Source organism: Bos indicus x Bos taurus, chromosome 5 (genome assembly GCF_003369695.1).
Source record: "Bos indicus x Bos taurus breed Angus x Brahman F1 hybrid chromosome 5, Bos_hybrid_MaternalHap_v2.0, whole genome shotgun sequence".
NCBI classification, from domain to species: domain Eukaryota; kingdom Metazoa; phylum Chordata; class Mammalia; order Artiodactyla; family Bovidae; genus Bos; species Bos indicus x Bos taurus.
Genome location: NC_040080.1, coordinates 16,803,300 through 16,815,066, shown reverse-complemented (window position 1 = coordinate 16,815,066; position 11,767 = coordinate 16,803,300). Strand labels below are relative to the sequence as shown.

Genomic DNA, 11,767 nt, shown 5'->3' with positions numbered 1-11,767 from the left:
AAGGTCCCACATACTTTGCAGCCAAAAAACCAAAACAGAAAACAGAAAAGTGAAAGTGGAAGTCGCTCAGTCGTGTCCGATTCTTTGTGACCCCATGGATTATACAGTCCATGGAATTCTCCAGCCCAGAATCCCAGAGTGGGTAGCCTCCTTCTCCAGGGGATCTTCACTACTCAGGGATCAAACCCAGGTCTTACACATTGCAGGCAGATTCTTTACTAGTTGAGTCATAAACAGAAGCAATATTGTAACAAATTCAATAAAGATTTTTTAAATGGTCCCTAAAATAATAGTAAATTAACTAATTAACCTCTTCCGTTTCCAGAAAGCATAAGTACTTGTGAGACTGTGGTTTATTTGTTAGACCAGACGGATACTTTGGGGACTCTCTTCTCCTTTCTAGCATAAAGGTAAAATTCCATTACTCCGCTAGACTTTTTTTTTGCCCCACCCCCTCAAGTTTTTAAGAGCTTTGGAGCCTGCAGGTATTTGAATTAACAGGAAGAATCCCTGCGCGGTGACCTACCAGGAATCAGCTTTATGGCACGCCCTGGGCGTTCAGACAGGGCAGCCCTTTGTCCACAGACACGCCCCCTGCCACCCCCGCCCCCACCTCCCTACAGAAACTTTGGCCTGAAACTGACCCTGCCCTGCGTCAGCCTGAGCCTGCTGGACAAGCAGTGTCAGGGGCCTGTGGGCGGGATTCAAGGACTCCCTCAGTGCGCGCGCCCCCCACCCCCGCCCAGACATGTTTGGGGAGGCGGGAGGTAGGGTGGTCATAAAGTTCAATGTGTACAAGAGGCTGGCTGGTTACAGAATGAGCAGGAGGTCAGGGAGGGAGAAGTCTTGCTGGTTAAAGGCGAAAGGCTATCTCAGAAGGAGCCATCCTACCGAGTGTGAGACACGCACACGGTAAAAATTAAACAGTGCGAAAAAGACTAGAGTGAGTGCACCCACCCACCCCTGAAGGCCTCTCCGGGCCAGGGCGGTTGTGCAGCTGTTTTTCCTCTGCTTTGGGGTAGGTGAGCTATTCTTGAATCAGACAGAAGGTGGCGCTCAACCCAGAGAACTAGAGAAAAGGGAACTGAGGAGAATTACTCAACTCATTTCCAGTAACTTCTCCCTCCTCCCCCACAGGCCTTCTCAAGCCCCACTTCCTGTTCCCTGGCTCGGGCCAAGTCCTCTCAGGGCTCAGATGTCGAGTTCCAGATGCCTGGTCTCAAAGTTGCGGGAACTGTCTCTGGGGAAGCCTCACTCCACCCGCTGCCCAGGCAACATGTGAGTGTGCCTGGAGGGGCTGGAGAGACTGGGGAGGCTGAGGAGGCTGGAGAGGCTGGAGAGACTGAGGAGGCTGGGGAGGCTGGAGAGGGAGAAGAGGCTGGGGAGGCTGGAGAGACTGAGGAGGCTGATGAGGGAGAAGAGGCTGGGGAGGCTGGAGAGGGAGAAGAGGCTGGGGAGGCTGAGGAGGCTGGAGAGGCTGAGGAGGCTGGGGAGGCTGGAGAGACTGAGGAGGCTGGGGAGGCTGGAAAGGGAGAAGAGGCTGGGGAGGCTGAAGAGGCTGAGGAGGCTGGGGAGGCTGGAGAGGGAGAAGAGGCTGGGGAGGCTGGGGAGGCTGGAGAGACTGAGGAGGCTGGGGAGGCTGGAGAGGGAGAAGAGGCTGGGGAGGCTGAGGAGGCTGAGGAGGCTGGAGAGGCAGAGGAAGCTGGGGAGTCTGGAGAGGCAGAGGAGGCTGGGGAGGCTGGAGAGGCTGAGGAGATTGGAGGCCAGAGAGGCTGAGAGAAGTTTGGGGACATGGGCAAGGCACCTCGGGACAGATGTGCATGCTCACATACACACACACACACACACACACATATAGCCTCCAGCAACCTGCCCTGGGGTGTGCTGGCTAAAGCTCCAGCCAGGACACTATCATATTTAAATGTCTCTCATTTGTAACCTCCAGGCTCATCAGACGCCAGGGTGGGCTGGGGTTCGCTGAAGCAGACAGAAAGCAGCCCCTGCTTGGATGGGCCTCTCCAGGGAGGTAGGCAGTAGTGGAAAATCCACAGTCCAAGTACAGGCTGACCAGGGGCTGAAGGAATTGGGGCAGGAGGAGCCGTAAGAGTGTGGACAGAGGTGCCCAGGCCTCTCAGCTCTTAGCACCGCCTGCCCCCTCATGTCTCCACAGGCCGCAGGCCACAGGCACGCAGCCCCATCTGCCCTGGCCCACTCCCAGGTGGTGGTTCCTCCTCTGGGGCGTCCTCCAGGCTTTCCCCACGCAGGGGTCCGTGGTGCTCCTGGCCCAGTGGCTGCCCCAGAAGCTGACGTCCCCTGGGTACCCGGAGCCATACGTCAAAGGCCAGGAGAGCTCCACGGACATCGAGGCTCCAGAGGGCTATGTTGTGAGGCTCCTGTTCCAGGACTTTGACCTGGAGCCATCCCCGGACTGTGAGCGGGACTCCGTCACAGTGAGCTGGGTGGGGTTCTGGAGGGACTCCACATGGGGAGGGCCCCTGCTGGAGGCCCAGGGCAGTGGGAGGGGGCCAGGGCCTGAAACTCGAGGCTTACCCGGGAGGCCGGGTCTCCTAGCTGAGGGCCCATGCTTACCTGTGCACCCTGCCATTTGGGCCCCACCAACGAGAGAGAAGGCCACAGGTCAGGAAGCCTCACCAAGGGACACACAAACACTGCAAATCCCTAGAGTTGAAAGCAAGAACTCACACATCAGTCATTAAAAGTGCATCATCAAGCATGTTGTGTGCCTGCACTGTCGGGCTCAGGAGCTGGATGTTCAGTTCAGTTAAATTGCTCAGTTGCATCGGACTCTGCGATCCCATGGACTGCAGCATGCCAGGCCTCCCTGTCCATCACCAACTCCCTCAGCTTGCTCAAACTCATGTCCATTGAGTCAGTGATCCCTTCCAACCATCTCATCCTCTATTGTCCCCTTCTTCTCCTGCCTTCAACCTTTCCCAGCATTAGCATCTTATCCAATGAGTCAGTTCTTCACATCAGGTGGCCAGAATATTGGAGCTTCATCCTCAGTCCTTCCAATGAATATTCAGGTTTGATTTCATTTAGGATTGACTGGTTTGATCTCCTTTCAGTCCAAGGGACTCTCAAGAGTCTTCTCCAACAACACAGTTCAAAAGCATCAATTCTTCGGTGCTCAGCCTTTCTTTACGGTTCGACTCTCACATCCACACATGACTACTGGAAAAAATCATAGCTTTGACTAGACAGATCTTTGTTGGCAAGATAATGTCTCAGCTTTTTAATATGCTGTCTAGGTTGGTCATAGCTTTTCTTCCAAGGAGCAAGCGTCTTTTAATTTCATGCCTGTAGTCACCATCTGCAGTGATTTTGGAGCCCCCAAAAATAAAATCTGTCACTGTTTCCATTGTTCCCCCATCTATTTGCCATGAAATGGTGGGACCGGATGCCATGATCTTAGTTTTTTAAATGTTGAGTTTTAAGCCAGATTTTTCACTCTCCTCTTTCACTTTCATCAAGAGCTTCTTCTTTGTTCATTTTCGCTTTCTGCCATAAGGGTGGTGTCATCTGCATATCTGAGGTTATTGATATTTCTCCTGGCAATCTTGATTCCAGCTTGTGCTTCATCCAGCCTGGCATTTCACATGATGTACTCTTAGAAGTTAAATAAGTGGGGTGACAATATACAGCCTTGACTTACTCCTTTCCCAGTTTGGAACCAGTCCATTGTTCATGTCCAGTTCTAACTGTTCCTTCTTGACCTCCATACAGGTTTCTCAGGAGGCAGGTAAGGTGGTCTGGTATTCCCATTGCTTTAAGAATGTTCCAGAGTTTGTTGTGATCCACAGAGTCAAAGACTTTGGTATAGTCAATAAAGAAGAAGTAGATGGTTTTCTGGAATTCTTTTACTTTTTCTATGATCCAGCAGATGTTGGCTATTTGATATCTGGTTCCTCTGCCTTTTCTAACTCCACCTTGAACATCTGGAAGTTCTCAGTTCACATACTGTTGATGCCTCAGTTCAGTTCAGTCACTCAGTCATGTCCGACTCTTTGTGACCCCATGAATCGCAGCACACCAGGCCTCCCTGTCCATCACCAACTCCCGGAGTTCACTCAAACTCATGTCCATCAAGTTGGTGATGCCATCCAGCCATCTCATCCTCTGTAATCCCCTTCTCCCCCTGCCCCCAATCCCTCCCAGCATCAGGGTCTTTTCCAATGAGTCAACTCTTCCCATGAGGTGGCCAAAGTATTGGAGTTTCAGCTTTAGCATCATTCCTTCCAAAGAAATCCCAGGACTGATCTCCTTCAGAATGGACTGGTTGGATCTCCTTGCAGTCCAAGGGACTCTTAAGAGTCTTCTCCAACACCACAGTTCAAAAGCATCAATTCTTTGGCACTCAGCTTTCTTCACAATCCAACTCTCACATCCATACATGACCACTGGAAAAACCATAGCCTTGACTAGATGGACCTTTGTTGGCAAGGTAATATCTCTGCTTTTCAATATGCTATCTAGGTTGGTCATAACTTTCCTTCCAAGAAGTAAGCGTCTTTTAATTTCATGGCTGCAATCACCATCTGCAGTGATTTTGGAGCCCAAAAAGATAAAGTCTGACACTGTTTCCACATCTATTTGCCATGAAGTGATGGGACCAGATACCATGATCTTATCTGGTATCTGGTTTTCTGAATGTTTAGCTTTAACATTTAAAAAGAGCCAACTTTTTCACTCTCCTCTTTCACTTTCATCAAGAGGCTTTTTAGTCCCTGCCATGAAGTAATGGGACCGGACGCCATGATCTAATTTTTTTAAATGTTGAGTTTTAAGCCAGATTTTTCACTCTCCTCTTTCACTTTCATCAAGAGGTTCTTCTTTGTTCATTTTCACTTTCTGCCATAAGGGTGGTGTCATCTGCATATCTGAGGTTATTGATATTTCTCCCAGCAATCTTGATTCCAGCTTATGCTTCTTCCAGTCCAGTGTTTCTCATGATGTACTCTGCATAGAAGTTAAATAAGCAGGGTGATAATATACAGCCTTGACGTACTCCTTTTCCTATTTGGAACCAGTCTGTTGTTCCATGTCCAGTTCTATTGCTTCTTGACCTGCATATACGTTTCTCAAGAGGCAGGTGAGGTGGTCTGGTATTCCCATCTCTTGAAGAATTTTCCACAGTTTATTGTGATCCACACAGTCAAAGGCTTTGGCATAGTCAATAAAGCAAAAATAGATGTTTTTCTGGAACTCTCTTGCTTTTTCGATGATCCAGCAGATTCTGGTTCTTCTGCCTTTTCTAAAACCAGCTTGAACATTTGGAAGTTCACGGTTCACATACTGCTGAAGCCTGGCTTGGATTACTTTACTAGTGTGTGAGATGAGTGCAATTGTGCGGTAGTTTGAGCATTCTTTGGCATTGCCTTTCTTTGGGATTGGAATGAAAACTGACCTTTTCCAGTCCTGTGGCCACTGCTGAGTTTTCCAAATTTGCTAGCATATTGAGTGCAGCACTTTCACAGCATCATCTTTCAGAATTTGAAATAGCTCAACTGGAATTCCATCACTTCCACTAGCTTTGTTCATAGTGATGCTTCCTAAGGCCCACTTGACTTCACATTCCAGGATGTCTTGCTCTAGGTGAGCAATCACACCATCATGGTTATCTGGGTCATGAAGATCTTTTTTGTATATTTCTTCTGTGCATTCTTTCCACCTCATCTTAATATCTTCTGCTTCAGTTAGGTCCATACCATTTCTGTCCTTGATTGTGCCCATCTTTTTATGAAATATTCCCTTGGTATCTCTAATTTTCTTGAAGAGATCTCTAGTCTTTCCCATTCTATTGTTTTCCTCTATTTCTTTGCATTCTTCACTTAGGAAGGCTGTCTTATCTCTCCTTGCTATTCTTTGAAATTCTGCACTCAGATGGGTATATCTTTCCTTTTCTCTTTTGCCTTTCGCTTCTCTTCTTTTCTCAGCTATTTGTAAGGCCTCCTCAGACAACCATTTTGCCTTTTTGCATTTCTTTTTCTTGGGAATGATTTTGATCGCAGCCTCTGGTACAATGTTATGAACTTCCATCCATAACATTGTACAATCCAGTTATTAAGTTTCCATTTCAATTCTTGAAATAAGGTGGGCTGTATGATGTAACTATGGCAGGCTAAAGAAATCGGCTAGATATCTGATCATAGATTGAAGAAACTTGGGAATCAGAAATGGAACAGGAACTGAGTTAAGGAAGTTTCCAGGAGGTGATACAGCTTCCAAACCCCAACAGTGTGCAGAACCTTCAAAGTGGGGCTGGGGTCCACACTCTGACATGACCCTATGACCATGGGTGGTCAGGTTTACCCCATACATGCCTACCCCCTCCCCTTGCAGCTCACAGCCAGTGGGATGGATCTTGGCCAGTTCTGCGGGCAACAGGGCTCCCTGCTGGGCAGGCCCCCTGGTCAGAAGGAGTTTGTGTCCTCAGGGAACAGTTTGCGGCTGACCTTCAGTGCACCAGCCTCTGAAGACAAGACCCCAGGCTTCCACAAGGGCTTCCTGGCTCTCTACCAAGCCGTGGGTGAGGGTGCCCCCCAGGGTGCAGGGAGGGAAGTCCCTGCCCACAGCCCTGGCCCCGGTATCTTTTTTTTTTTTTTTGGCTGTGCTGGGTCTTCACTGATGCATGCCAGCTTTCTGTAGTTGCAGCGAGGGGGGCTACTCTCCAGTTGCGGTGCTTGGGCTTCTTGCTGCAGTGGCTTCTCTTATTGTGGAAGGAACATGGGCTCAATAGTTGTGGTGCATGGACTTAGTTGCTCCGTGGTATGTGGGATCTTCCTCAACCAGGGATCCAACTCATGTTGCCTGCATTGTAAGGCAGATTCTTAACCACTGGAACACTAGGGAAGCCCTCCCTGGTATCTTGAAGTGACCAGTGGAAGCTGAGACTGGGGGTTTGGGACACTGGGGATTAGCCCCTTGCTGCCCAGCCTGCCCTCTGGTGAGTAGCCTGGTACCTGGGGCACCAGCTCAGCTCCATTTTTTCCCTGCAGATTGACAGGCCCAGTGCTGGCAGATCATCTCATATTTTAACAGAAGCTGAAAATTCAGATTTTTAAGTGAAATTCTAGATTTACAAATGGTAACCTCAGGCTTTTTGAAACATAAGACATGCCCGTGAGTAAAATTTTCAATAAAAATAATCTTCCTCTGATCTCTGGCCCTTAGTCCCTGGCTCCCTTGCCCAAAAATGACCCTGTTCTGTTCCCTGGGTATTCTTCCAAAGGCATTCTAGGCTCCTCGAATACAAGTACTGTGGTGTGTGTGTGTTGCATACTAGTCACGATGTTTTAAATTTGCCCTTTTTCATTCAATTAAACATATATATATATATACATATATGCCATACCTTGTAGCTTGCGGGATCTTAGCTCCCTGACCAGAGATCAAACTCAGGCCCTGGCAGTGAAAGTGCTGAGTCCGAACCACTGCACCACCAGGATTTAGGCAATTAGCATTGCCTGGTTCTCTATAAAGACCATACAATATTCCTTTATTGATGCATCATAGTATATTTAATCAGTCTTTCACTGATAGATAGTTAGATCCTACAAAGAGTACTGCTCTGAATATCTTCTTATATACATTATTGAGCACATGCTTGAGGATAAATTCCTAGAAATAAAAAATTGAAAAATGTGTGCAATTTTAATTTTGATATTGCTAAATTTCCTTACAAAAGTTTTACTAATTTACACTCCCACTAACCACATATGAAAAATGTCTGTTTCCCCTTCCCTAATTTCACAGTTATTTTCAAACTTTTTAGCATTAACAATCTGATTGGTGAAAAACAATTCAAATAATTCAAATGTTTAAAAAAAGAAAAGACTGTGCTGGGAATTCCCTGTGATCCAGTGGTTAGGACTTGATGCCTTCACTGTTGAGGATCTGGGTTTAATCCCGGGTCGGGGAACTAAGATCCTCCAAGCTGTGATGCAATGCCAAATAAATAAAAAAATAAAAATTTCCAAAAGACTGTGCAGGTCAAACTAAATATGGCCACAGACCAGATTCAATCCCTGGGTTGCCAGTTTGCAATTCTGTTCTCCGTACTAATGACTGCTGTTTTCCTATAGCTGTGAATTATACTCAGCCCATCAACCAGGCCACTGGGGGCCCCAAGGCCATCCCCACACCTGGAGACAACCCCACTGAGATCCAGAGCTGCTGCCAGGAGCCCTATTACGAGGCCAAGCCCTCAGGTGAGTCCCCATCTGCAGAGGATTCAGCTCCTACCTGTCTTACTCCCCTCCCACCCCTGAGAGACCTGAGGCCTCTTTCAGCCCCTACCTCCCAGCTCTGAGCCTATTCTCTGCCTCCCTCGTTTCACTCCTCAGGGACACTCACTTGCACTGCCCAGGTGCCCTGGAAGCAGACCCAGAAAAGGGAGGAGGCTCCCCGCTGTGTGCCTGGTGAGTGGGCACCTGTGGTGCCATGAAGACAGCCGCTTCCCAGAAGGGCCTCAGCTGCGTTTGGGCCTGTGGGTGCCAGACGGCCTTAGAATAGAAAGGGGGAAGGAAAAGCAGAAAGTGAGGAAGGAAAGGGAAACCAAGAAGGCCCAGAAAAGGAGAAGCAAGGAGCTCACCCCTTAATCTTGAGGGTCAAAGGATAACCCAGAAAGGAAAAGCCATAAATAAGCTAATCAGATGGAAAATGAAAGAGGAAGAGAAACAGATGAGCTGAAATAAGAGAAAACCCTCTATTGGGTTTTCATAAAGCAGATATGGTCTGCTTTAAGGATACACGACAGGCTCTCTTCCCCCAAATATCTCCCTACCTTGATGCTATCGTGCCTGAAAGCCTAGCATAGTTTTAAAGCATTTTTTGTGTGTGTAATGTAAAGTTCATATAACATAAAAATCACTGAAGTGCACAATTCAGTCATTTTTAGCATGTTCATGATTTGTGCAACCGTTACCACTTATTCTAGAACATTTCCATCATCCCCCAAAGAGACTCCAACTCTACCTTCTCCCAGTCCTCTGGCAACCACTAACCACTTTCTATCTCTGTGGACTTGCCTGTTCCAGACATGGCATCTCAAGGGAATCCTATAATGGCTTTTGTGCCTGGCTTCTCGCAGTTAGTGTGATGCTTTCCAGGTTCACCCGCGCTGCAGCGCATGTCAGGATCCCGTTCCTCCTCATGGCTGAATAGAATTCCACTGTGCAGACAAACCACTTTGTTTATCCATTCAGCGGCGGGTTGACATTTGGGTCATTTACACTTTTCTGCCTTTTATGGGTATTGCCACAGCGAGAACACCTTTAGTTCTCTTGGGTATAGACCTAGGAGTGGCATTGCTGGCTCACACACTAACTCTGTGTTTGCCTTTTTGAGGAATGGCCACACAGTTTTCCACAGCAGTTGAACCATTTTACATTCCTACCAGCAATAGAGGGCGGTTCAGATCTAGCATTGTTGGCTGGTCGTCTATTTGGTTTTGTTTTTAATTTTTTGACTCATTCAGCTTGTGGGATCTTAGTTCAATGACCAGGGACCGAATGGAATTGCCATGGCAGTGAAAGCACAGAAGCCTAACCAGCGGACCACCAGGGAATTCCCTCAGATCCACCATTTTTGAAACTCAGTCAAACATGGCCTTTCTAACCCAATCTTAGTACTTTTGTCAGGTTTTACTCCAGAGCCACAGAAAGCTCTAGGGGCAGCCTGACCTCGTGCTCTGGGAGGGGGAGATGTCAAAAATACAGAAATGACACACAAATAGACAGGAGACACCACAGACAAATGCTCCTTGCTGCACGATATTGTTCAAAGAAGGTGGCAGGAAGTCTAAAACAGTGGCTTAGGAAAAAAGGGGTGCAACTGGTCAAGAATCTGCACTTCCACTACACAGAGCACGGGTTCGATCCCTGGTCAGGGAACTAAGATCCTACATGCCTGCATGGTGAAGCCAAATAAGTAAATAAATAAAGGTGAAAATTAAAAAGCAGCTTTAAAAATGCCTGAGGAGGAAGAGGAGGTTGCAGAAGCAGGTTTTCAGTAAGCGTCTCTTGATACAGCGCTGACTTTACCCCTCCTCTCTCTCAGTCTGTGGACGGCCGGTGGTCCCCATTTCCCAGACCCAGGAGTCCCTTGGCGCCTCCAGAGCTGAGCTGGGCAGCTTCCCCTGGCAGGCCCTCACCAGCATCTATGGCAGGGGCGGCGGGGCCCTGCTGGGCGACCGCTGGGTTCTCACCGCAGCCCACACCATCTACCCCAAGGACAGCATCTTGCTCGGGAGGAACCGGAGCGCCCAGGTGTTCCTGGGCCACACGGACACAGACCAGATGCTGGAGCTGGGCCGCCACCCCGTGCACCGCGTGGTCGTGCACCCAGACTACCATCAGGAGGAGCCCCATGACTTCCACGGAGACATCGCGCTCCTGGAGCTGGAGCGCAGCGTCCCCCTAGGCCCGCACCTCCTCCCAGTCTGCCTGCCGGACCGCGAGGCCCTGTACCGGCCCGGCCGGTGGGGCTACGTCAGCGGCTTCGGCGTGGAGATGGACTGGCTGAGCACCAAGCTCAAGTACTCGCGGCTGCCCGTGGCCCCGAGGGCAGCCTGCGAGGCCTGGCTCCGGGAGAGGCAGAGGCCCGAGGCATTCACCGATGGCATGTTCTGCGCCGGGGACCAGACGCGGCCGCAGAGTGTATGCCAAGGGGACAGCGGCGGCGCCTTCGTGGTGTGGGACGATCGCACCCGGCGCTGGGTGGCCACGGGCATCGTGTCCTGGGGCATCGGGTGTGGCGAGGGGTACGGCTTCTACACCAAAGTGCTCCACTATGTGGACTGGATCCGGGGAGTGATGGGTGAGAAGGACTGACCCCGAGGGGCTGGGCTGGGCGCCCACTGTAGAGCCCAGGGAGAGGGCTGGGTTCAGGACTGAGCCCTGGGCGTGGGCGGGTGGAGGCAGGGAGACCTAATTAGGCCACAGAGCCAGAGAAATCCTTGCCTCCCACAGCCCCTCCTCCTCACCCTCCATCTTCCTAGGGGGCTTGTGCCACACCCGGGAAGCCCCATTAATCTCTGCTCTGAATTCCATCTCCTGCGGATGCAGCTTCTTCTGTACTCTCTTAGGAGACAGTCACCTTCTCATCCCCCTGTTCAAGTGCTGTGAAGGAGTAGTCTCAATTCATTTCATTTCTGGAACATTCCAAAGCCCCTGTAGTCCACCTTCAAATACTCAAACTCTTGGCTTCACCAAGCACAACCCATGGCTGCATTTGGAGTCATAGCTCTTTTTGTTGTTTTAAATCAAGAAAAAGAAAAAAAAACAACCAGGCGCTTCCCATGTTACTTCATTGACTCCTCACACCAACTTTGCAAAGGTTGAATTGTTATCCGCTACTTTACCACAAAGGAAACTGAAGCTCAGGGAGATAAGGGACTTTTGCAAACCCCACAGCTGATACAGGACAGTGAAGACGTGCTTTTCAGCACACCTCAACACCTCTAGGTGTCCTAAAAACCTACTGTATCGCCCACTCCCCAGTCTCCACATCCTTTCAGGCACTCCCTTGGTGAAGATCACAACAGGTGCTCACACCTTCCTGCTGGCCCCGCTACTGCAGAGTCCTTGGTGAGCCCAGCCCTGGGTGGACATTCCTGTAGGCGTTCCCAGCACTGCTGGACTGCCCGGGCCCTGTCCCCACCATCAAGCACTGCTCCACCTGAAAAGACCAACTCTTTAATTTTAATAAGGACTTGAGCTGATTTTTTTTTTTTTTTCATCTTAAA

The 11,767-nt window shown here is 49.4% G+C and overlaps 1 protein-coding gene across 4 annotated transcripts; it reads left to right on the top strand.

The window, feature by feature from the left end:
• Nucleotides 1-1,120: 1,120 nt before the first annotated feature.
• On the top strand, nucleotides 1,121-11,317 carry LOC113892391 (complement C1r subcomponent-like protein). 4 transcript variants are annotated; one of them, XM_027541204.1, is made up of 7 exons: nucleotides 1,122-1,278; nucleotides 1,946-2,026; nucleotides 2,171-2,430; nucleotides 6,458-6,550; nucleotides 8,106-8,231; nucleotides 8,367-8,441; nucleotides 10,081-11,317. In XM_027541204.1, the coding sequence occupies exons 1-7, from the start codon at nucleotides 1,196-1,198 to the stop codon at nucleotides 10,851-10,853; spliced, it is 1,491 nt and encodes a 496-aa protein (XP_027397005.1). In that variant the 5' UTR covers nucleotides 1,122-1,195; the 3' UTR covers nucleotides 10,854-11,317. The 4 variants fall into 4 exon arrangements, with proteins under 4 accessions (XP_027397006.1, XP_027397005.1, XP_027397002.1 ...); XM_027541201.1 differs by having other exon boundaries at nucleotides 1,123-1,278; nucleotides 2,171-2,450; nucleotides 6,364-6,550; XM_027541205.1 differs by lacking the exon at nucleotides 6,458-6,550 and having other exon boundaries at nucleotides 1,121-1,278.
• The last annotated feature ends 450 nt before the right edge of the window (nucleotides 11,318-11,767 follow it).

Bases quoted from the DNA above. Each gene is read 5' to 3' on its own strand.
- LOC113892391 (XM_027541201.1), top strand. From the start codon at position 1,196: ATGTCGAGTTCCAGATGCCTGGTCTCAAAGTTGCGGGAACTGTCTCTG. The intron at 2,451-6,363 runs GTGAGCTGGGTG...CTCCCCTTGCAG, and splicing joins GTGAGCGGGACTCCGTCACA to CTCACAGCCAGTGGGATGGA. The intron at 8,232-8,366 runs GTGAGTCCCCAT...TTCACTCCTCAG, and splicing joins TTACGAGGCCAAGCCCTCAG to GGACACTCACTTGCACTGCC.